Consider the following 26,329-nt stretch of genomic DNA (forward strand, 5'->3'; position numbering starts at 1 on the left):
ACATCTCTCATTGGTCCCACAGCAGAAGGTGAAATTCTAACTGGATAGAAACCCTCAAAGAAATATACATCAAGTAGAAAGCTATCTCAAAATTAATACAGTATACAGCACATTTTAGCTTGTAATCATTTAATTCTCATCTCTAAATATGGATGGGTGTAACACATCATGAGTTTTTCTTGAAAACGCTTGTTGACCATAACTGTGGACCATGTATTCATACTCTACGTGAGGTAAGTCACACTTGATTTTCAAATTGGCATGTGTGCATGCTTTGTCCACCCTCCCCCAGTACTTCACCATGAAACACTCTTTCTGCTTTTTAAAAAATCTTTTCTGTCCTATCGTATCCCATTGAAATCTACAACTAAATTTTTAAAAATATTCACTTACTAGTCTTTCCTAATCTTTACAGCTTCTTTCATTGTACCATACCATTTCTCTTCTCAAAGTATCTTTCTTCTCGTGATTTACTTTGCTAACATTTTTCAGCAAGCTAATGGATTTAGTGGGTTAAATCACCTGGCTAGTGGACAAAGAACAAAAAGTTGCAGTAGGTAACTTTGATACTCTACATATTTTTGCTAAACCCTGTTCTACTCCTGAAACTGAAAATAGTCTTTATAATTGGGACAAACAAAAATAAAATGAAATGTAAATATTTGTCCTGATGGGACGGCCTTAAGAACCCTGACTGTGATAAGAAAACCAACTCCAACATGAAAAGGTAGCACAGGTTCTATGAAGCATTAGATCCTTTGTGTGTAGGTTGTGGGGGGAGGGGTATGTCATGCATTTATGAAATTCCAGAGACTGTAGCCCTGCCTTCTCAGGAATGAAAGCATCAAGTAACAACAATGGAAATGGCAGCAATGGAGCATTTTACTGAAGGACCAGGGGAAGACCACTAGTCCAACTGGGTGGCTATGAGAAAAGAAAATAAAAAGAGAGAAAATGCCTCACTTTTATGAATATGTTTAATTCTTTGTAAATTAAAAATATATCAAGCCCTGCCTCAAGGCAGAAGCCCTCAACATATTCAAGTGTTAAAACTACCCATTTAATATCATACATGAAGTTAAAACATTGGGGTCGTTTTTATTAAGATTTTTTCCTACAGAAAAAATAAGAAAAAAATTAAGAAACAATAAAACGTATACAGCCCATGTTGGGCTGGGGAAAAAAAGTGAGTTATAAATTTTCCCCTCCTAAGATATGATACTTTATTCTTTAGCCTAAAAAACACTGTTTTTATAAAAAAAAATTATACAACTGATTCTGCATTTTCCAACTACTCTGAGTACTCCGCCTTACAGTGCAACCCAAGACAAGTCAACTACACTAAGTATTTGGGAGGTATACCCTTCTGTACAGCTCGTTTGTAAGCAATGCAAGTGCATAACCACTACTCTAATATAGTGCTCAAAAGATTAATTGAAACTTTCATAACATCTTCCCCTCTTATAACAATAAAACTGAAGGTAATTGGTGGATGCATCATAATCTTTTAGTCTTGTAAAACTTGGCATCAAGTCTCTATGGAAAGATGCATGGCAAAATGGTGCCAGTGCTGTTGCTGCTTCTAAACCACTGGCAAAAAATAGTTAAAGCTAAAATTTATTGCTCCAGATTTAACTTGCAGAACCATACTGTTGTGTACAAACTGTTAATCTCCATAGATGCTCAGACATGATTGTCTCCTTGTGTCTAAACACACAAAATACAAGCTGCTATCTGTACAGTTTACAGTACTGAAACACATATATTTGAAAATGAAGTATAGATATGTACTTTGCAAAGATACATGATTTTACAGCAGGGGTTTACCCAAACTTATTTTTTACAGCCACTTTCAAAATAGACAACAACTTCACTACTATAGCTAAATTACATCAAAGAAAGAATCAGCGTATTGAAAGTAAATAGACTGGCCAATTCTCCAAGCTCCCACATTATTTTTATGTCTTTTTTCTTTTCTTTTCCTCTTTTTTTTTTTTTTTTCGAAGAAACCCCTATACGTAAAATGAAAATAATTTCTGGATATTTTCTTCAGTGGTGGACTAAGCAGTTTCTTAAAACAAGACATTAGTTTGCCCTTCATTTCCAAGTGCCTTGAAAATAAGATATACTACTGCTTTAAAAGAACCATCGGAATGCTTCAGCGCTGGGAACAGGTGTTCTCTATAAAAAAAGAGCAAGAAAACAAGTTAAGCTTTCTTTCTATGCCAATATAAAATTAGATTTTTCTCCTTTACACTTCAGCAATATTTTTAGTTACCAATGTACAACATAATGACTTGTATATTTCAACATTTAATAAAAAGAAATGCTCAATCTTAGAACATGACAATAATTAGATTATTGAATTTAATGCTAACTTGCTGAATACACTGATTAAAACACATTGGTTTAAAAATATAGGAAATGCAGCCTGAAACACGTATAGGAAGCAGAATAAAGGTAAAGTTCAACCTCTTAACCAATATTAGGAAGACCAGTCAGCACAGGTACTTAAAATCTATATCTGCCTTGCAGAATGCCTACATCATTTTGAGTGGATCATCTTACCATCAGGATAACATACACACAGAAGGCACAATCACATAATGAAGAAAGAAAGGATTCACTTTTGCTGGTTAGCTTTCTACATTAGTCCTTTCTCATGATAGATATTTATTTTGTATTTTTGTATTTCTAAAGATACAATCAGCTATGCACATGGTCTTAAACATGAGTGAGATATATAAGCATTCTACGCGGTTAAAATGACTACGATTGAATTATTCTGCCTCTAACCACCCTACCAAAAATGCAATCAAAAACTGAAACTGAAATTTAGGCCACTGTTTTATGTATAGAAATCACAATATATACATACATATCCAATTATGTAAAGCTGATGTTCAAAATTCAGTTAAGTAATTTATTCTGAAGATTTTCTTAAATGACAGAATAATAACAAATATCAATATTACCTGCAACACTTATCATTAAATTCTAAACACATTTTATAGTCCAGTGAGAACCATACTCATAAATCACTGTTTCAAAGTGAGTTTGTATTTTCAACAAATATATATATAAATTGATTACTAACCAATGATATTCAATGAAGCATAACTACCCTATTGAATTGTAAACATACTATAAATGGTTTCTGCAAAGAAGTATCAAGCTATCACCAAAGTATAAGCAATCATTTTAACAAAAAGCTTATAGTTACTATGAGGTTTTCTTGTTAGGTAAATGGTAGTTAAGCTTGAATTTTCTACGTACATTAACATCCAATAATTCCTCATGCCATATCCTTCCTTAAAATGTATTCTAATGATATACATAAAACAATCACATGAATATACAGTGAAGGTATGCAAGAAACAACAAGCTAAGAATACATTCTCCTGTAAAAGAAAGTTGACTTTATTCCTTAGACTAGCCCAACAAGCCTGTATAAATCGTAAGATGGCTGCTAAGGATAAATAAGTATATAAATTGATGTGTTGAATGTAAGTGCCAATATATTTACTAGGTAAACAAAAACACAAGAGCACATACATACACACACATTACTTATAATGCATCTTAAAACACTGTTAATAGCACTTGATTTTTGGATTTCAGAAAATAAACACAAAATTCTGCTAAAAACCCTCTAATAATTGAGGTTAGCTTTTATTTACTTTCTCACATGTGTTATTTGGTTGACATTGTCCTATTGTAATTATGTCATCTAATAATAAAAGTATTAATTGATTAGGATGTCAATTAGAAAACAATAAAATAAATATTTTGGAAAGCAAACCTGCTTTTCACTATCTGTACTAAAATAATTTTTTAAAAGACTGTCCTCATCACAAACACAATAAATTTCAAAATGACTGTGTTGAGAACAAATCATTGATAAATGACTATCTTCCTACTCCAAGTGTGCATATAGGTATACAGAACAAAATCTGCCTGAGCGGCGCTTTCTAAAAGCACAAACAAAAAAGTTCACTATTCTCATGGAAATTGTACTGATCTTATTAACATGTTATAAGATGGTTTCATTGGTTTTCTCCTTTCCAGCTCACTATGCATACCTGAATCTCTATCATTTGATTTAATTGGTGAGAAAAACTCCTTTACCACTTTCTAAAATTAACTTTTCGATAAATGTAATAATTATACGCTTTGATTACATTAATTTAATCATTATTAAGAAGCTATATGATGTAATAAGAAATAGAACATGCCCATTCTAATATTCATGCTTTATACACACACAAAAGCAATAAATGAAAACTTAAAAGTTTATACCAGATGCTAACTTACTGGCTGATGCCAACTAAGAATAAATTTTATATAAGTATGCACACTTATATAAATGTAGTCACTTCTAACGAGATAAGTTAGATCCAAGCATATTCATGCAATTATAGATCTATGGTTACAGATTCACATACGAAAAATAAACATGTGCATATATATTCATATATATTCACATTTATGTGTATATGTATGACACAGAGATGCCAACTTACTCTCAGATGCCAACTGGAAACAAGATTATAAATATATACTTATGTAATCTTGTATCTTGATAAACATATATGTTTACGAAGATAAACAGCAAAAATATATGGAGTACATTTTTTAAATGAGATGAAGTCCTTATGTCTTAGATATACTTTTAAATCTCTTTTCCAATTCTCGCTCTTCCTGTGCCCCTTTCAGCTACTCAATTTTATTTGCAACATTTAGAAAAAGCAAGCTTATAAAATGCCACTTAGTGTCCAAGGTCATTGTTGTGGGAAAAAAAGATAATCACTTCTCAATACCTGTTAGCAGTAAAAATTAATTAAACAATGCAAACACGAGAAAAGCAGAACAAAGGTTTTCTACACTTACTTGATATTACTGTGCATCGTGATTTTACTATGCATACATTGAGACCAGTATGCATCCCCAGATGTAAGAATATGGACAATTTATTGCAGAAGTGAGAAGGTAAGCAGGGAAGCCTCTTTTAAAAATTATTTCTTCCTTATATTAAGATCCTTGAGGTCAAGAAGCCTAAAAATGATTAGTTGGGAAATCACCAAATAAAATATGTGAGAAAAATTACGAAAACTACTGGTGCAGTAATTAGAAAATAATCAAGGCACACACCAGAAATTTGTATTTCAGGATTTTAAAAGTGTCAAAACTCTTTAGGGTCCTGTAGCCTACCCAAAATAGATATATATCTAATCTCCTGCCCAATTTTCATCAGGAACAATGGAAATGTACTTTAGGACTGATTGAGTTTGTTTCAGCCAAGCTGGGTGAAGCAACAATGTTTTAATAGATAAAATATTGAGTTAAACTACAGGTTTCTAACTAAGTTTGTACTAATTTGAGGACACATATTTTTTCATTCTGTCAACTAATGAGGTTATCCTTGTAAGAAGACTTCTTTTTAAATGGTGCGGGGGCTCAGCACACCAATGTGCGGGATTAAATACCCTGACCAGCCACCTTCGGGTTATATAAATTCAAAGTCCCAGCTAGGGATTCACACTCTTGATGAGATTACAGTGACTTTCTGGATCTCAGTGATGCTTGCAGGGGATCTTTATCCTGAGTGACAGGAAAGCCAGATTCCCCTGAAGAAAAGGGGGTGGGGAGGTAAAGAATAGAATTGAGTTGATCGGCATTGTTTAAGGCAGCCTTCACTGTTCATGCAGGTGCAAACACTGACAAACAGCCGTCTTGCTCCCAGGAGGCCTGTGGAGAAACCTGCAGCCCCATTTCTCTTTCTGGTACTGCTGTAAAGCATAGTGTTCCAGAGAATTCACCTCTACACAAACCAGGTACAACAATATCTTCAAGCCTAAAGGAGTCTTCTGTTTCTCCCTAAATTACATTAAAAATAAGGGAATTTCCTTGAATAAAAGAATGATAAAACCTAAGTCCAAGTACATTTTATATTTACTTTTTAAAAAAATTTAAAAATTAATAATGTTCCTGGCAGATATATATATATATTTCAGTTTGATTTTCATTAAATCTGCAGTGATGAAATAATTAAACAACCTAAAATCATAAAGAATACGAAAAGCTTTCACCTTAAGGATTTTAGCATGTTTCTCTTCTCATACCTGCGAAGCAGTCACACGGAAAGTGGTATCTTCAGGTGAAGAATGCATCTACATATTCTTGTTAGAAATATGTCAAGTCTAATAAAACATCAGCTCCTAAAAGCTGAAAATGGGGCATCTCTAACTCTGTACATATGAGGATATGTGGATTGGCCATTCATATCTAAGTACAGTGTGTAAAATGTAGCAATATTTACAAAACTGCACTTAAAACTTTTAATAATATTAGACCTGAGGTTTCAAAGAGGAAATTAATGATAACTTTTGATGCTGAAATTCACCTTAAATACAATTTTAAATTGAGATCATGATTATGATACTAGAAATGTCTATAACTAAAGTTAAACCTATCTTTCCAATATTTATTCATATACTTTCGAATCTAAAAATTTCAGTGACTCACCTAGGCCTTCAAAATTCTACTGTGAAACAAAATGGCTCTCATGATTTCCAACTGAAGGTCACTATTTGGGGATACCATTATTTCTATACTAATCAAAAATAATTTCCTGTTTTCCCATTTATTATTAAAGAAACAAAAGTCATGAAATCATTTTATGATTCCCATATAATCGTGAAGCATGCTTTTTTCCCAACCAAACTTAAGGCAATTTCAGGCTGTAGTTAGCCAATACCACCTATTGTATAACCTTTTGAAATACTGTTTTCACTATGAGGAGTCCCACTGTAAGTTTCTTAGACTCCTCGGCATCTAAGGCCTTGATACTGGAAACATCCACTGCATTCAAGTCTATCATTTCACACTAGAATGCAAAGATCTTAATGAATCACTGAAAATTTGCAGTAGAAAGTAAGTGAATAAATATGACAAAACATAATAATGGACCCCACTGTTTGCCTTTAGTTATTCAATTATATAGATTTTGTTTGTGGCTACATATAAAACTTTCAAACTTTAGAAATTTCCAGATTAACAAATGCAAGCAGGTTACTTATGGTGAAAAAACTACCTTTTTTTCTGATTTGATTCACGAAGAATGCTAAAACATTGTTATATAGGTTCTTGATTATGTTACTAACAAACTTTCAAAATCTACTTGGAGAAATTGGAAACTGTATTACATATACAGTATTGTGAATGTGAACAAACTGATTGACACAAATTAATACATAGTAATATGAATCTTTGAATAATTAATAATTATGATATAAAATAATACCTAGCAAAGGTGAACACCTCCCCCACAAGTTTTTAGCAGAAAGATTTTTCTATATTCCTTTTGTAAATGATAGGTTTTAGAAATCACAGTCTAGTAACTATAATAGAGTTATTAGAAAACACTAGTAAAGTACAGGCTAATAATATAAGAGAACTATTAATGATTATCACACAGTCCAATAATTTATTGCTATTATAAACAAAACATTTTATTAATAATATCTAAATTTAAAAATATTTGGAGTAATATAAGTATATACTTGTTTCCATTTTTTAAATTACACCTCACTTTTTCTTCTGCTCTGTTGTAATAAATCCATATTATGACTGTAATGTATAGCAGATTAATTTTTCTAATAATCTAGATTCATTTATTACATAACTGTTATGTCTTTGGTATAATCACACCTTATTTTGGTCTTTATCCAAATATAAATTAAAAACAACTTTCAACATCATCCACTAACTGGAATATTAGACCCCTATTTAAAAAGGGGAAAGCACCAAATAACTAGATAATTTTTATGACATAACTTTTGGAGGCTTTAAATATGATTTTAAGAAACATTCCATATTTTGGTTTCCAAATTGACGTTTGTGACCAAGATTTCTCCGATTAATGATGGAGAACTAGAGATGGCCTTTTCATTGATAATTGATTCTCCCTTGGCGGTTGCTCCTGTTGCTCTCTTTGCCTTGCACTCCTACACTGCAACCACCACAGTTACCATCACCACTGTGACAGCATGATTTTAGACTGTGACGGTGTGACTTTAGAAGGTAAACCTAGCTAACTTCTGCAAATGGAAAGATGACTTTATACATTATGTTGTAAAGGCACTAAGTCAAGTCCATATGGTGATAAAGCCTGTCATGAAAACAGCTGTCCAAAGGAGAATGTGTGTACACGGTGGGAGTGGGTTGCTGGGAGGTAAAATGACAGACAGATTAACACCACGATTCACACCGGTCCAGAAGTGACCAAAAAATGTACCCACTTTGGCCATAGGTCTAATGTAACTACTTTAGTTAAGCAAGTCTCTTGATAATGCTATGCGTATATATTTCAGTTAAATTTCGTAAAAATACTTCAAACCACACCATTCTAACAAATAAGTAAATTTAGTGTATTATAAGTGGGTACTTTAGTGGTTAAAATGTTCTTACCCATATAAAAATAAAACATAGTACGGTGGTACCATGGGAAGCAGAAAGAGGAAAATCTTTCAATAATTCACAAATTTAAAAGGTATTTATCAAAACAATGTTATATATTTAACCTTATGTGTTAAGAGAGAATGTGAAAGAAAATTAGAAGTAAAATTAAGATTTAAAAAGTAAAAATTGGGTTAATAAAATCAATACTATACTTTCAAGAATGATTGAAATTATTTTATTTATATAGTCATATGTTCATATTTCATTTGCATGTATATATATGTATAAATATATATGGTTATAGACTCTAAATAAATATGTGTGTATATATATATATATGAATATATATGTGTGTATAAAAGTTCAACAATTCAACTTCTTCTCAAGTAATTCCCGTTGAATGCAACAGCACAGCATTAGGTGAGTTCATTGGTAATTAGCCATTGAAAAACAATGAGCAGCCTTTTCCAGACCAAGTGGTTGGACAATTTTGAAGATCTGGTTAATTTTAAAGCAGTCAGTGAAACTGTATTAACTTCATCCCTTTTTTATTGAAGAGAAACATAAATATTCATATAAAATACTAGAAAATGAGAAGTCACTTAAAAAAATCTTAAGAGGTGATGTTTAACCTGATTATCAAAACTATGATTTGGACACCCTCTAATTTATACGAAAGTAAAGTAGTTACATTTAGCCTCCATAAGCAAATCAATATGGCGTATCTCTTTTATTATTATAGTTCTGAGATCTGATAAATATTTATTTCTTAATTACATAAAAGTGAAAAAAAGTTTAATAGAAAATTTCCTGTTAGGCTAAGTCAAGTAGCATTTTGGATGTAGTCACTGAACTTCATGTGGCTCAGAATCTGTTATGAACTATCCAACCACTGGGAGAGACTCAGCCTAAAATTCACAGCATGTTTTCTGTTTATGAACTACTGAGAGGAATTTAGAAAACATTAATTCTAAATATTTCAGTCAACTAGATGCTATCACCAAAATAATTTACTTTGATTAAAACTATAGTTCTAATAATAAAATGTAGCCTTTGTTGTCCCTCCCTCTCTCCCTCCTTCTTTTTCCCCTCCCTCCCTCCCTCCCTTCCTTCCCTCCCTCACTCCTTCCGTCCCTCCATCCTTCCGTCCTTCCTTCCTTCCCTCCCTCCCTCTCTCCCTTTATTCCTTCCTTTCAATTGCCATCATATGGAATGCTCAAATTAACAATCACTCTGACTTCGACTTTTGGTCTTTTCTCTTAATTCTCTTTTAAAATAATAAAATTGAAAAGTATACAGTCAATAATTAATTTAATTTTTATCAAGTCTTTACATGTTTCTTAACTGTTTAGAAATACACTTTGGTTCATCTACTTTCATCAAGAAGATAAATACTATTAAGCATTTTCCACTACCATAACATCACGGTAGGCATTTGTTCTTGTGCTGGAACAAATTCTCAAGTATTTAGATTCTAATTTCTCCTCAGGAAGTTTTCATGAACTACCTCTTTTTCTATAAGTATCATGTGCTCCATCCAGAGTATATAAATCTATATACTCAGTAGAACATAGCCACATTCAGATAGTCAACTAACTAGCAAAGTAAATTAATAAGTTTTCCACCATAGGATTTATAACATGTAGTGATTGGTATCCTTCTCATCATCATTCTTTAGTAGCCTTTTTTATATGCACGATTCTGTATTTTCTCAGAAATTCTCCTTGTGATTACTTAAAAAGTACACTGACATTTTGTACCATCAGTTCATTATAGGGGTTGGATAGCCTTGAGCTCCCTAAACACTATCATTAGTTTCGAGCATTGGTTTTCCCATCTTGGCCTTTCTATGTTTCTAATTGCAGATTGCAGACTTAAGAATTACTTTTAAAAATATTTTTTTAAAAAACCATAAACATACTTAGTTTTCCTGAAACTAGTTTTTCCACCATGGTAAATGGAAAAAAAAAATGCTTAGTGGTTCTAGTGGATCTAAACCCAGACCCATGACACCTTTCCCTAAATTCTGAGACATTAACTATTGCTTCCCATTTCTTATTGAAACCAGATCAAGATGACCTTAAGTATGCCATTTCTTTTTGCCAATATGCCCCTTTCTGATTTCCCTTAAACAGCAGCAATTCTGTAACCTTCCTGTATTTCCTTCCTCTCTTCCTTGCCTTTATCTTCCCTCCCTCCCTCCCTTTCTTCCTTCCTTCCAACCTTTCTTCCTTCCTTCCCTTCTTACTTTCTTCCAATATAATCTTTTCTCTTATTCAGGTAAAACAAAGGTTTCCAGCAGTCTGTAAAATATGCCTTGAAATAAAACAGAAAATATAATACCACAGAATCACATGAGGTAGCAAGGCAGAGATCATATTAGTCTGTGTTACTTATCTAGATGTGGAGAACTAAACCAAGGATGAGTCAAGGAATCCTAAGGCTTTTAAATAGGTGTGAGATTGATTCCAGAATTTTCTAAAATTTCAATGTTAGTTTAAATGTGGCCATTTGTCCATTTCGTGGGCTGAAAATTAAAAATATAAATAGGGAGGCCGGGTGTTGTGGCTCACGCCTATAATCCCAGCACTGTAGGAGGCTGGGGTGGGTGGATTACATGAGGTCAGGAGTTCTAGACCAGCCTGGCCAACATGGTGAGACCCCATCTCTACTAAAGAAAATACAAAAATTAGCCAGGCATCATGGCGTATGCCTGTAATCACAGCTGCTTGGGAGGCTGAGGCATGAGAATAGCTTGAATGCAGGAAGTAGAGGTTGCAATGAGCTGAGATCATGCCACTGCACTCCAGACTGGCCAACAGACCAAGACCCTGTCTCAAGGGAAAAAAGAAAAAAAAAAAAAATATATATATATATATATATGGAACTAAGTACCTTGGATGAAAGACTAAGACCCAGAGCTAGAGAATTACATGCATATTGTAAAAAAGAGCAGGAATAAAGAACATTTAGGGTTCTTTAAGCCAGGATTTGTGTGTGTGTATATATGCATGTACATATATATTGGTACATGCATATGTATGTATACATGGAACTTAAGTCTTGGAAGATAATAGTTCCACCTATACATCTGTTAAATTGAATTGAATTTATCAAGGGTTTACTATGTGCTAATTAATACTATATATTCATGAATAGACAGCAAAGGTATAGACCTGCCTGGAATAAGTAAAAATACGCTATTTGTAAAAACATTTCAATTTTACTCTTTATCTTGTTAACATTGTTCAAATATAATTTCTTTCCTCACTACAGACTTGTTCAATAGTGATATTGCTGTTGCTAGATTAATGTTTTTCAAATTTGACTGTAACTAAAAGTTATAAATACATTTTACACAGCAACTCAGCACATACATACACATACATTTCTTTAAGTGTACATAACTGAAACAGAAGTTGAACAATACTTGCTATTACTACATGTGATAAACTCATATATTTTCTGCTCCATTTTATTCTAACCTACTTTCTAAAAAATCATGATGGTAAGCTAAAACATTGGTTTCATGGACCACCAACATATTGTCACCTGCAGTTTGATAAACACACCTCCATACTGCACAAAAATGAATTCATGTGAAAAGAATCACATGAGGAAAATCTAAAACCACTCCACTTCATAAAGAATTTAACTCTACATATAGCAGCATTACAAAGAAGAGCTAATGTATTTCTCTTTCGATGGAAATAAGCCAAAGTTCTCTCTTCTTTTTCATGGACTAAAGGTAGAGCACACAAAATATTTCATGTTTAATGGAAGACTCCACAACTTTTCACTTCTTATACACCTACATATGACTGTTAATTTTATCCTTTTTTCTTATCTTCACTTCATTAAGATCACCACTTATCTAATTTAATCTATTTTAAAAAAGCATTGCCAATAGAGAAGTTATTCCCAAGCATAGTTATTTTTCTACCACTGATTCACCAACACTAGTTCTCGCCATTTCCACACGATTAAATTTATATTGTCTTCTGTTCACTTAAAAATGTATTTAATCTTGTTTCATTCTCTAAACTTTGGAGAAAATATATCTGTCTTCTCTGGCATTTGCCAGATTTGCTGAAATAGACAGAAATGTCCAAATTTTTCCTAATCTACAAACATATATCCCTTTCTCTTTTCATCCTACTTGATCCCTATCATTATAGTATTATCAATAATCCAGTTGTGGTATGGTGTGGGGTTTTTTGTTCTTGTCTTTTAGTCTTTGGGCAAGAAGCAGCACTTTCAGCACCGTCTTTCCCATAGTCTGACACTTTACTTTCTCAAGAATGTTTTCTAAAATATGAATTTTAATGCAGAAGAGACACAAATGGGATACCATTTTCCACCCATCTTGGAAGTATTCTCTTTTAGTTACACTTTGGAATTATTCTACCAAATGTTTCAAATGCATAAGTAAAAATAATAACATCAGCTATAACACAATCTGTTTTTCCTTATCTCTAATTCATCTGCCACTCCACTCAAGCCTCAGTTCTGACTCTCAAACCAAAAGTATTGAGTCTAGTCATTAAAAAAAAATTATCTTTCTTTTTAAAAAATATTTTCTATCATCTAAAAAGCTTTTATAACAGCTGAAGCAAAGCATACATCCATAATTCCATCTTGTCAAAGTTCTTTCTATACACTGCATTGGATTCTGGCTTAAATATTCCTTTCTCCTTTGTTTCTCATCTTTCTTGGTCAGCATTATAAATCTTTTAGGGCTTATCACTCTTTTTCCCCAGAAAAACACCAGCTATTCCGATTAGTGCTTAATAACTGTCTTCATTTTAAAAAATATTCTGTTTTTAGTAAAAAACAGAAAAACTTCATGTAGCTACTTCACTTTTTAGGTAAAAATGCATATCTACCTGTTTTATTTCCTATGTACACTCATATATATATATTCTCGAATTTTCCAAATTTGTTAAATATGTTCACTTTCCAATATTTGTTACATATGTTTTCCAACTGGAATTCATTTCTTTCTTACAATTATTCTCTTGACCTCACAAATTCACATTTAGAATATCTCTGTGTCTTGGAAAAAAAAGTCAAATAAAAGTATTGGGTTAGTAACGTGAAACATAAACACACACACACATCTATCAAAATATATAAAAATTAATAGTGGTGATATGTCTGTGGTTAAGGAATGAGAAAGAGCACTAAATAATTGAAATTGGCTCACCATATTGACTGACTTCACTGGGTAATATGCTCAGTTTCCTAAGACATTTGACAGTGCAAGTATAGGAACAAGGAAACATGTTTAATTAGATTTATCTCTTTCCAAGTAAACTCAAGTCATATCTTTGCCAACTGGGTAATTAAAACAAATATTCAAAAACCACATACCACTAATAGACATCAGGGCTTTAATGTCTGAAAACTATAAGTAACCTATTGGTTTCTTATCTATAAATACGGTTGCCTTATTCTCCATTTTCATTGAGGTTTTAAAATTGGACTGAGAAATTATATAGCATCTTTCAGTTTGCCAACAACATTAAACTACATATAATGTTAAAACGTTATAAGGTAGGTTGATATTACTTTCATCTTATTGATGAGGAAATAAAGTTCAGAGAAGTTATGCTGATGTACCTAACATTGTTCAACTATTAAGTTACTTGATACTAGTGGCTCTTTTCACAATTTCTTACCTATGTGGCCACATGGACCACATATAATTTTAAATAAAAAGAAATTAAAATCTAGGAACTTAGTAGTATATTTCCTGAATATAATTTATATCATTTTATATAAACCAAAGAAATACATCTTGAATATGAGGTCTTTGAAAAAGTAATTGCTTGCTTTGCCACAATCTCTTTAGCAAAAAACGTAGTGGGAAATAAATGGGTTAAAGATTAAGAAAGAGGAAACCAAAAAATTCAGCAGGCTTGATTTCATACCTAGCTATGGATTCTTACGCTCTTAAAATAAATTAAGAGAAAGCCCAGAAGTTTCACAGAGGAAAAAATATTTCTCATAATGTTTTAGAGTAGAAGTTAACAAGCCTGCCGGGATCCTTTTAGCCCCTGCAGAGCTAAGTCTTCAACATTATTAAATGGCTGTCGCATCTGAAGTATGGTACAACAGAACTCAATAAACAACAGAAAACATATGATGCTGAATGGAGGGAGGCTTTTCGATTACCCTGCAGAATAATTCAATTTCAGGACAGGTGTTTGCATGTGATGGAACAAGATATGACTCAAGGATAAAATCACCCTTATGCCCCTCCCCCAATATTTTGAAAATCCTAATAATAGCAGCAAAATGCTAGATTTAAAAGTATGTTAAAAATGGTCAGAAACACTGATGCACAAATGAAGGAACAAAATTACACATGCACAAAATTCTCAAAATTTACATGGATTACAAAAAATACATACTTTCTTGAAAACAAGTTTTTATAAAAGATGATGCTTCCTAGAATGCCCTACTTCCCCAGCTAAGATCATCTGACATTTTGATCAGTGACTAAAAGTCACATTACTAATAAAATTTAGATTTTATATTCAGTTCATTTTTGCTTTTTTACAAACTAATCTGGGAATATGAGAGAAACTATAAAAGAATTAGTCCTTTCTCCAATTTGTATATTTACATGGGCTTTTAAATAAATCTTGAATTTAACTTATGACTTTAACTAGATATTTCTATATGACAAATGCAAGAGTTTATTTTTGGTATTTTGCATAATGGGAGTAAAATAAATTTAAGAAATTAAAGCATATCCACTCATATTGAATAGTAGGACATTATGTCAAGCTTTTTCAGAGTAAATTAAAGTGAAATGTTTTCTGCATATTCAGACAATCTGACCAGTTGAGGTCGAGCAGTAAATTCTAAGAGCACCAACAACTTTAGAAGACTTTCTTAAAAGCACACTTTCAACCTATGCCTGAGAGATACTCAAATAGTATAATGTTTAACTTTGTATCCAGAAAGACATTTTGTATTCAGAATATTCCAACAATGTTTCCACCCCACCATGGATCTTCAGCCTGGAACCTGTTAAACAATGTTCCAACTGGAGCAAATATGGATCAAATGCCTGTTCTTTTTGCATGCCTTTCAATTTTCAATCTTACAGGCTATTTTATTAAATTGTTCTGTACTTATCAATCTATAAGTCTGACTATGCAAAGCTTAACTATTAATTCAGAAAAGTAGATGACTGAGACTAAATATAGAGAAATACTTCAGTAATCAATTATTTAAGAACTTAAAAAGCCACACAACTTTTATTTCTTTCATCACTAGATACACTTTTCAGAAACCTAAAGTTTATTTTTTTAATTTGCTCTTATATGCCTTGTGTTTGCTTACTTATATTTTGTTTGATGATGGTTGAATTTCAAACATTCTTATAGCATAATTTACAAATGAATTTTAATTACTTTATTTTATTATTCCTAATTGCCATCTAAAACATGGCTTAGAATTTACATGATGGTTAGATGGGCAAGGGTACTGTTTTCATTTAGGAAGTATTAAAAATGTATGTACGCTTTGTAAGTTTTTAAACTGACAGTTAAAATTACATGTATTTACTGTGGGTACAACATGATATTTTGAAGTATATAAAAAACAACTGTAACTCCCTGGTATTAAATCCAGTGATGGAAAAATAATCTCATTGAACTTGTTTTGCAGTTTGATGCCTTGGCCACAAATTCATTTGTGGCTTTAGTCTAAGGTAAAATGTTCCAAGCTTTTTCCTTATTATTTATAAAATTGAGGTGTTTTTTCCTACATTATTTATATGTTACATTCTAATGTTAATATACTATCATTTTGTTTAAATTTTATTGAAAAATTTCCTCTTTCCCTTTCATACTCACTTATATATTTGCATTTTTTGGTCAAAATAAAAATATTTTTCTGTTGGTAAGTTTCTTATTCTTGAGATGAAAAATTGAAAACTCATTTCTTAAAAATTATGACATAAAAAAACTGGTGGATGTTTCCATTTAAGACACAAAACATTTGCATTTTATCCATAGATTTTTTTGTCACCAAACCTCAGAAATGTATATGTTCAATTATTGACTTATTTTATTAACTAAAAGCTCTTAGTTTGAGTGACACACCTATTTTTTTTTACATCTGGTCTACAAGTTAATTTCCCCAGGAGGCAGGTGCCACCTTCCTGTACTCATTACAGATGGTGCTTTGTCCAGAGTTTTACAATTGCCATTTATGGTTGGGGCTCTTAGAACTTAACAGCGTAAACAATATGTCCCTCCTCCCCTATTACACTCTTCTGAAGTAAGCTATCAAGTTTGAGACAGTATTTGAATTTTTTTCTGCCAACCCCCTTAGAAACTCAACCTAACTTGTGGAAAAATTACTGTTGGCCTGTACATTCAGCAGATAGATTTTTAAGAGATAAAAGAAAGTAAAGAAAAAAAATGGAACCACCCTTCTTCCTGACTTTCCAGTCTCTCAATGTCTTCACTATAACCTGCCCTCTCTAGTTTCTTCTCCAGCTCAAGGAAAGTCTCGGTGGTGGCAGTATGAAACTTACTGCAAAGAGAGCCAAGAGCGGGGGAAGGGAAACCTCCTGAGGCACTGCTTACTAATGTAACTCCATAAATCAACTAATGGGAGAGAAACCAGATCTGTGTGGTCTCTAATGCTGTCCCACAGAGATCAATCATGTCACCTGAACAATGTTCAGAGACTAAGAGGCTGGGGTTGCCCATGGGACAATTTTATCCCTTGAGCCATATCAGATTGGGATATTTTTAAAAGTTAGAAGTCAGTATCAGAAATGTTACTGTTGTGAATATAAAAACTGAAGGATTATCTTTGCAAGAGACAAAGTGTTATCATGTAACTTATCATAAGGATCTCCTATATGATCACGTTAATTAAAACATCGAGGAACTTAATATTTTTCATTTAGGATAGAAATTTTTAAAACAGTTTTTGTCACACAAGGGGCAGAGAGCATTTGTAATGACTGCTTTGAACAATTAGTGGCTATTTTTTTAACAGAGTAATTGACTTAATGAACAGTGGTTATGCAAATACACAGTGCGCAGTATAACAGAAAAACTAAATGTTTTGTGTGCATTGTCATATCAAATATGATCAAGAGGTGATTTTATAAACACATTTCTAGGGCATCATAAGATGCTCTTAAGGTGAGACTAAGCAGAAAAATAGAAGGCAGTTTTAAAAGGAACACTAGGGAGGAGGCTTTGAAAAAAATCTGGATGAGAGTCCCAACATATCCATGTGAGTCTGTCTAAATTTCAGTTTTCTCACCCTGAAAAAAAATCTGACTATGTCTCCAGTCTTTGGGATGAGAACAAGTCAAAGGGAAGAGTGGCACATGAGGCTTGAAGTGATAAAGAAGAATATATGTTATTATTATGATCCAGATGTTAATTGGCACCCATAATTCAAAGCCAACAAATATTAGCTATGGAGTTTACATCTGGAACCCACAGGTGATATCCACAATGAGTCCCCAGATCACTGCCCTCAGCCAGGAACCCATCCAATCTCTAAAACATTTTCCCAGATGAGGATGGACCAAATTTAAGAGAGAAACCAGGTCAGCAGGGGGACTTTTCACCTTCCTGCAATTCCTCTTCCAGCTTTGGTTCAGTCATGTAAGCCCTGTCACTCTGACATGTGCTCAGCTGGTTTCCTACAACCATAACTGTGTATTTGCACATAGGTCTAAGGCAGTCATGATGGCACTGTCTTTTTTAATGATCTAGATAGGATCTTCTACAATTTTGAAAAAAAACTTTTTATTTCTTTTAGCCAAATAGCATTCCGCGAATAATCTTAGCCTTGAAACACAGCCCATGCTCTGATAGAAGGGGTCTGAAGTTAGAAGATCACCTTGAGAGTTCAAAGGAAAAAATCAGCTTCTTATTCTACCCATACCCCACCTCGTGAAGAGTAACAGAATTTTTGTGCATGAGAATTTTTAAAAAGAAGAAAATGTAGTTTTATGGGATTTTGTCATCAAAATGCCTGAGGAATTTAAATATCACAACAAGCTTGTAGGAAAAGCATCAAATTAAAAAATTACACCAGCATACAAACTTGTGCAGAAAACCTATTGGTACTCATATCAAACCCCTCCAGGGTAATTATTTACTAAATAAATCAGAATTATTCAGTTACTACATATCTTAAATTGGGATGCAAGTAGTGCCACGAGTCTAGCTAAAGATGAGGCCTAACAGCAGAACCAAATTTATAATTCTAGATACTACATTTCAAGAGGAAAAATAAAAGCCATGTCGTCCTTATCAACTGGGAATAGAGAATTTCAGTATGAACTGAATTTTAATTTCCCATAGTCCTTAGAAGTTACAATAAATTAATCCGGCAAAGAAGATTCAAAAGCTATTTTTTGCCACCTAAGAAAATACATGGACCTGCATTATAGTTGCTATTATATTTGCACAAAGAAAGTTGCCAAAGAAAATGTAATAAACCATCCAGGAGTAAAGTTAAACTTTCCAGAAAGAGCTGATTTATCTTATAAAGAAGAATAAATGCAATATTTTGATGAAACTGATCATACCCAATAATGACATCAACATAATTCTGATATTTTTAGAATCCTAGAGGGCTATCTCATTTGATTTACACAATTAAAGGTTAAAAAAAAACTGTATCTTCTTTGTGTTCAAACCTGTACCAAAGATCTTTAACCCTTCTCTTTATTCTTTTAAAGACTGCTTCCCAGTTCATAAAGCAAACTCCTCTAAGCAGTACTCACAATTTTTAAAAGAATGTACAGATAACCCTAAGATAACTTCTGAGAGCCACTCTCATCCTGCAATTCACTCCACAGAATATTAAAATGTTAAAGCACAGAATGCTAAACCCACCACCTACAGTCTCATGTATATATGAACATCTAATTATCTACCCTGTAAATTTTATCAAGAGACTAACTATAACTACTTGTCCAGATTTCTTTGTTTAATATTACCACCAAAGTCATTTACCTGTGATTTTTCATTTTTCCCCATTTTTGTTTTGATCAGGACACAATACAAAATTTTCATCAAAGGTATCAATCTCTGTATTTAGCATAATTCATAACCTAATTTAACAATTACTTTAGGGAGCATCTGTACAATATCTGTTTTAAAGACCTATAGGTAAAAGAAACTATTATTGACCATATAAGGTATCAACCAAAACTGTGCTTGGTGTACACACCAACTTTGTAACCACAGATTGGTTACTTTGTCCAATGCAGAGCCCAAGGGAAATACTTTTTTTGTAACTGAGTTTTAGAAATTATTCATTCTAAAGCCATATAAAATAATTTTTAAACAAAATCACTCTTATCTGCCCTGAAATTAACTAATTGTATCCCTTTATTCTAAGTCACATCTCCTCAAAATTTGCAGGTGGAAATCCGCTTCCTACACAGTTTCAGCTTTCTCCAAAAATATCAGATATGCAGAAAATAAAACAGAAAACAAACATTCTGCCTTGATGAGTAGAAAAACGATTCTAGAAGAGGGTAGGAAATCCCCTTCTGAATCCAGGTGTTTCAACTTCATTGAATACTGTTGTGTGGTTTGTTACCGGTTTTTTAATGAGAACAGGCTTGTGTGCCACAAACTGTGTCCTCACTGTTATAAATGGGCCACTAACTTAGCCAGTAAACTTGTATAGGATGTGATGTGTCCAGTCCTTTGGGCAAGATGCCCCACCCTTTTTAATGAGGAGGAGGGGGCATTTTAAACCACCAAGGGAAAACATTGAGCATATTGAATGTGAAACTTCTGATTCTTCAATTACATTATTTTTCCCCCACGGATAAAAAAAGAGGGCACTCTATCAGAAGGGCGGTGTCACGTGAAGTGCAGCTGGGGCGGGTGGTGGAGAGGCCAAGCCTTTCGCAAACCACCTACAACTCTTACCACCTGAATGAAGCTTCTGAGAAGGGGTACTGCATCTTGAAGCCAGACAAGAATCCCTGAAGGGGAGAGGGAGTGAGGAGGGAAGGGGGGAGACTGGGAAACAAGAAATCATCTCCTCTGACCTCTAGTGAAGTGCCAGGTTTTTTCTTTAGCTCTTCACATTTTCTAAATTTGCAGATCTGGTGTCCCGTTTTGCGGTTCCTGCAACTGCTGCAGACGCCACAGTTGATGAGCCTCTTGCAGGGCACGCAGACCCCACACCTTTTCCTCTTCTTCTTGGCTGGGTTGGCTCCGCCAGCTCCCCCTGAGGAGGACGAGGAGGAGGAGGAATGATTCTGCGGGCAGTCTGCCAGATTGGCAATTTGAAACGCACTGTCTGTGACGGCTGCTGAGGCTGCTGCGGGGGAGTGAAGGGCTGTCATGACGATGACCCCTGGAGGTAATGAGATGCCCCCTAAAGCCGGGATAGCGGAAAAAGTCCCCACGCGCTCGGGGAGATTCATTATCTCTGCTTCAGCAGCGCCGCATTTGAGCTTGTTCATGCATTCCCCCGCCAAAGGTCTGCAGTGTTCAGGGGATAAGGTGGAGAGGAAATTAGTATTTGCCATTTGCAACGACGGCTCTGGCGGGCAGCCAGCTTTCCCCAGCCTCTGGGAGTCGTTTCGGTGGTGCATGCTGGTCCTGCTGCCGCCGCCGCCGCCGCCGCCGCCACCGCCGGCGGGGAGGATCGCCGAGGAGGAGGAGGCGGAGGAGGAGGCGGCGGCGGAGGAGGATTTCCTGCCGCCCCCACCACCCCCGCCCCCGCCCCCGCCGCCGCCGCCGCCGCCGCCGCCACCACCCCCGCCGCCGCCCCCGCCCCCGCCGCTGCCCCAGAGCATGGCGGTGGCGGCGGCGGCGGTGGCCGCGTTGTCGCAGTTCCAGGGGGACATGCCGATGCGCGCGGCGGCCGCGGCGGCGGCGGCGCTGCTGGGGAAGATGGGGGTGGTGATGCGCGCGATCTTGGCCGCCTGTGGGAAGGCGCCCCCGTTGGTCTTGTAGAAGGAGGTGGCAAAGGAGCGGTAGCGCTCCATTTCCGAGTTGTAATCCACAAGGCTGTTCAGAGCCCCCTCGGGCAAGTGGCTTTCCTTGGGCAAGCCCGGGGCCTCCGGGCTCGGCCCGGGCTCCACGCAGACATTGGTGTTCATGGTGCAGGGGGGGAAGAAGGGGTGCAGGGTGGAAGTGGGGACCGCCTGGTCCGACACCTGGGTGGAAAAGGGGGAAAGGTGGGGGGGAGGGAAGGGAGTGATGGTGGTGTTGGGGTGGGGGCCGAGGCGGGTGGGGAAAGTGGGTTCGGGTGGGGAGAGCAAGGTGAGGGCTGCTTTATTCCTCTCTGGGGCTCATTTCCACAGACGGTGAATTCCCAGGCAGCGTCTTCCTTTGCATTATCCTCCAACTGTTACAACTAAAATAAAGAAAGTCATTCCAACGAGCTGCACGAGGAAAAAGATTAAAAATAAACAACCTCCCTCACTAACCCACCGCAGACACCGAAAGCTCCCACATTCTTCCATCAGGTCGTTTGCATAAGAATCATCAAGACGTGACCCCCCCAGCCCATCCCCCCCAACTCTCCCAACCCCCGCTCCCTCCCTCCCCACAGCAAACCACAGCTCCTCCCCCCTATTCTTATAAACCTCCTGAGAAAATGTATTAATAGCCAGGATACCCAGGGAAAGAGGGAAGACGGGGGTGACAAACGCCTAAGGAAAAGGGCAATTGGAGTGCTAAAGACATGCAAATCATGGGTGGGAGGGCGATACTACCTATAAGCAGAGGGCATTTAAACATTATGAAATGTGTGAACAAGTGCTGCCTGGGCATGCAAATGCTGTAAAGTAGAAAACAGCAATGGCCCTATGAGGAAAATGAACAGGAAATTAGCAAATGAAGTACTGAGAAAGTCTACAATACATCCGAGTATAAACTGTAAGCAAACACAATACAACTGAGAGCTAAGAGACTGCCCACATACAATCTGAACTAAAGAGGCAGGGAAAAAAGAACTACCAGCTGCCACAGTGTCCTTCTGTGTCTGCGGTCATTAGTTTGAATCCCAGCACAGCTGGCTCTGTTAGGGTCTTAATTCAATGGACCAAGGACAGGTCTCAATTGTACAAGCCATTTGGTGGTGGGTCTTGGTGGGGGTAAGAGGGTGGTGTTCTACTTGATTTTTTTTTTAAGGTAGAAAATAAAGATAAGCCAGATAATTACATATATACATATTTATTTATATCAGCAATGTCTCAGGTTTTAAACCAAGTGCCTGCAGCCTCTGTTAAGAATATTCCTAATCATTCCTAATGGAGATTGCTGTCTCTTCCGAAGACAAGAGGAAAGCATGGGACTATTTGAAAAGGATCTCTCACAATCACTGATTTTTACATTGAGTAAAAGGGGGGGGGGCTTTAATGTGTTCTTTGCCAGAGAAAAATAACAATTAAAATTATTTTTTAATTTTGCTCTTTTTAAGAGGAAAGTTTAATGTTAACTGGGTATTTGCATTCATCTCCTTGCTTACAGGCCATTATTATGCTTTAGGAAGAGGTATTTTAGTTGTTTATTACAGAGGGAGAAGTACATCACAGCCTTTTAAGAAGTAAAGCAAAGGCATAAAGTGTATATTCACTTAAAAAACCAGTTTCTTTGTTTCCAGATTTTTTGGCCAGAATATCTTTTTGTGACATCTTTTGAAGCCCATAGATTGGTCTAGAATGCAGAGTTCAGGGAATTCTACATGGGGGCCCAATAGTCTCCGTCTCAAATATTCAGAGTTCAAAATGGTTATCAATTATAGTAATTATGCTTATAATTAGGTTAATGAACCAGTTATGCCCAAACTCCAAGTGCAAAAACTTCAAGACCTACTGATGAGGTGCTCTAAAAAGAGGGGTTTATGTAAACAAATCCCTATTAGGCAAAGTAAATCAAGATAAGGAACCTCACCCCAGGCTGGATTAGAAGCTTGCAGGCATCTTTCAATCACAGCAAGTCCCTAATCACTCAGGAACCACCTCTGTGGTTTCGCATTAGGGAAAACTGCTCCCTTCTCAGGTCTGAGGGCAATACAAAAGGTGCCCCCAAAATGCTCTTGGCTAAATATTCTTGATGCTTGGAAGGGGTGGGGGAAGACACAGCAAGAATATGCATATAGCTTCAGTTTCTGCGAATCACATTGTAACTGCAAGACCATAATAACTGCTACTCAGTAAAAACTAGTTATGTCAACCATGCATTAGATATCATCACATTGAGTGGAGGGAAAATTTTCAACGTTTTAGTCTTTTGACCTTGTTCCAAATAAATAAATAATTTAATGTCCCTTTTTTAGAGTCTTAGAGTGGTGTTTCCAAACACAAGCTTTCCTGATTGCCATCACCATCCCTCTTCCTACCTCAAGGTTTAATACCACCAGAAACTGTAGAAAATGATTATGCCCAGTATCCAGGTCATTATTGTTTAATCAATGCATCTCTGGAGCATGAAAAAGGTATCTAAGCCACAGCTATTGTTTGGATTTTATTTAAAAACAAACTAAAACACACACAAATAACTATAGTTCTATGCCAAAGCTAAATTAGAGATCCATACTTCATGATCCTGTTTTGCCTTTAAACAATGTGACTTTACATGCCTAATACTGTATGTCTGGTCTACCAGAGACATAGAGATCAAAGGTCATATTTAACATTCAGGAGGAGGGGCGGGTGCAGACTAATTAATAAATTAATACAGCGACGCTTTTTCTTGCTGGAGTCCAGCATTAATAATCTACTTTCACAATCCCAACGGACAGCAAACATTTAAGAGAAAAAAAAGCCAGAGAAAGAGAAAGAACAATCACTTACCAGTCTCTTTTTATTTGGGGAGCCTTAGAATTTGCAGACGCTGCCAGTCTGCCTTTAATTAGTTGCACATCACCCCCTAACACAAAGAAACACAAATCCAGATGTGTCTTGGCAGCTCCCAATTACAACTTTAATACTTGTAAACAAACTGTTGGGGAGGGGGGGATAAATAAATATGCGGATCAAAAAAAAATACCTGTAAATGGCTTTTTTTTCTTGTTGCAGAGAGAAGGAGGAGGAGATGGTGTTAGTGGTGGGGGTGGAAGGAGGAGGAGGTGGGGGGAGAGGAAAGAGTCGAGTGTGAGTGTATGTGTGAGAGCGCGGGTCTGTTGTCGGTGGTCTCTCCTCTCCCAGCGCGTTGCTCTCCGTCCGTCTCCAGTCGCTGTGTGCGAGGGAGGGAGGGAGCCGGGGAGTCTCTCCTCTCTCTCTCTCCCCTCTCTCTCTCTCTCTCTCTCTCTCTTCCCCTCTCTCTCACCCTCCCCCCTTCTCTCTCTGTTTGTGTGTGTGCGAGTGTGCGGTTGCTGGGGGAGGGGAGCCACAGAGAAAGGCGAGGGAGGAGGTGTGGAGGCTGGGGGCGGGGGCGCGGGGGTGGGGGTGATTGGCGCCGAGGTGAGGAGGACGCAGGGACGTGGACACCTACTGATGATTGGCTGCAAATTACACGGGGAACAAGAGGCGCACGCGGGCCAGCGCTCCTTTTCACAAATCCTCTCCTCGGCAGAGGAGCCACGTTTTCCCTGCTCGCCTGCGGATCGCCCTCCCTCCTCGCGCCCGGCTCTCCGGCTCAGCCCAGCACACAGGGCTGTTGATTATTTTCTTTTGCTCTCGGAGATAATTGTTTGCAAGGGTTGGAAAGAGGGCGTTTCCGCCACTCTGCGTGTGGGGTGTGTGTGTGCGTGCGTGTGCGGGTGTGTGTGTAAATAAACTTGTCTGGGATTTCTGGCTGGGTTGAGAAGAGCAATACAAGAAACAGAGAAAAGGTCATGTTTGTTTGAAGAATGCTCTTAGTTCGTACCCAATGGCATGGTTTTAAATAAATTTCCTGGTGTACCCAGGAAGACTTTAAAAAAAAAAAATACCATTTAGATCTTTAAAGTAAGGGAAAACGGACCGGTGTGGTTCTTCAGACCCTCGAAATACTATTATGCCAGAATGTAAAAAATCGGTGATACGATGCTTGGCCAATTCCAAATTCCATCTCAATCTCTGCTCTCTTCTGTACTCTTCTCTCTCTCCTCCCAAAATCCTCTTTTACTATTCCATCTGCTAGTTCCAAAGAATAAATCAGATTTTTAACTCACTGCCCTATTTTTTAATTTCAAACTTTACTTAAACAAAAACTTTTGTCTTTCAGTCTATTTTAGAATAGTATGTAATTAACATTTCACTTCTTGCCACTTGGGAAAACATAGTTTATGAATTGAAACATAAATATTGTACGGCACGTCAAATATAAATAAAACTCGTTCATAAATGCAGCTGTAAATTAACCTCTTCACTGCTGCCTCAAATAAAATATTTGTGGACACATGCTATCCTACTATTAAAGTATACTCTAGTGGAAATAGTTATAAGATACAGAATTATGAATACTTTTGAATAATTTTTTTTCTAAGAGAAAAACAGTGGCTAAGGTAAGTTATAGAGTAGGAAAGAAAAAACTTAAGATAATTTAAATTGGTGTTATCAAGCAGAGTACAAGTTTTGTATTAAAATTAAGTGTTTATTCTAGAGTAATGCAATGTTAATTTTTCAGATAAGTGAGGAAAATATAATGTTTTGCTTTTTTAATAAGAAAAAAATGCTGAAAAGACATTTTAAACCATTTTGTATTTGAATTTTCAAAAGATAGACTTTGACCATATCAAGACATTACCAACTATGGAGGATAAATTGTTGGTAACAAGTTTAAAACTGTGGTGTGTGTATGCCTAAATGAAGGTGTTATTTCAAGAGTGGGCTACTATTGCAATAGGAAACAGGTGTATTTTGTGACTCATTGATTAATATACATGTTTTGTAATTTTTTTAAAGCATAAG

At 35.9% G+C, this 26,329-nt stretch overlaps 1 protein-coding gene across 2 annotated transcripts; it reads right to left on the reverse strand.

Moving 5' to 3' along the window:
* Positions 1–578: 578 nt before the first annotated feature.
* Positions 579–24,818, reverse strand: CXXC4 (CXXC finger protein 4). 2 transcript variants are annotated; one of them, XM_055384670.2, is made up of 4 exons: positions 24,486–24,818; positions 24,290–24,365; positions 20,528–21,846; positions 579–2,181 (listed from the first exon to the last, which is right to left on the reverse strand). In XM_055384670.2, the coding sequence occupies exons 3-4, from the start codon at positions 21,587–21,589 to the stop codon at positions 2,137–2,139; spliced, it is 1,107 nt and encodes a 368-aa protein (XP_055240645.1). In that variant the 5' UTR covers positions 21,590–21,846; positions 24,290–24,365; positions 24,486–24,818; the 3' UTR covers positions 579–2,136. The 2 variants fall into 2 exon arrangements, with proteins under 2 accessions (XP_055240645.1, XP_004040271.2); XM_004040223.5 differs by lacking the exon at positions 24,290–24,365.
* Between the last annotated feature and the right edge of the window lie 1,511 nt (positions 24,819–26,329).

Source organism: Gorilla gorilla, chromosome 3 (assembly GCF_029281585.2).
Source record: "Gorilla gorilla gorilla isolate KB3781 chromosome 3, NHGRI_mGorGor1-v2.1_pri, whole genome shotgun sequence".
Lineage (NCBI taxonomy): Eukaryota > Metazoa > Chordata > Mammalia > Primates > Hominidae > Gorilla > Gorilla gorilla.

What these genes read in the sequence shown, in the direction of transcription:
- CXXC4 (XM_004040223.5), bottom strand. Translation starts at nt 21,589, where the DNA reads ATGAACACCAATGTCTGCGTGGAGCCCGGGCCGAGCCCGGAGGCCCCG. An exon ending in AACCTGGCACTTCACTAGAG is followed by an intron (nt 2,182 to 20,527) that starts GTCAGAGGAGAT and finishes CTTTTTTTATAG; the next exon opens with AGAACACCTGTTCCCAGCGC.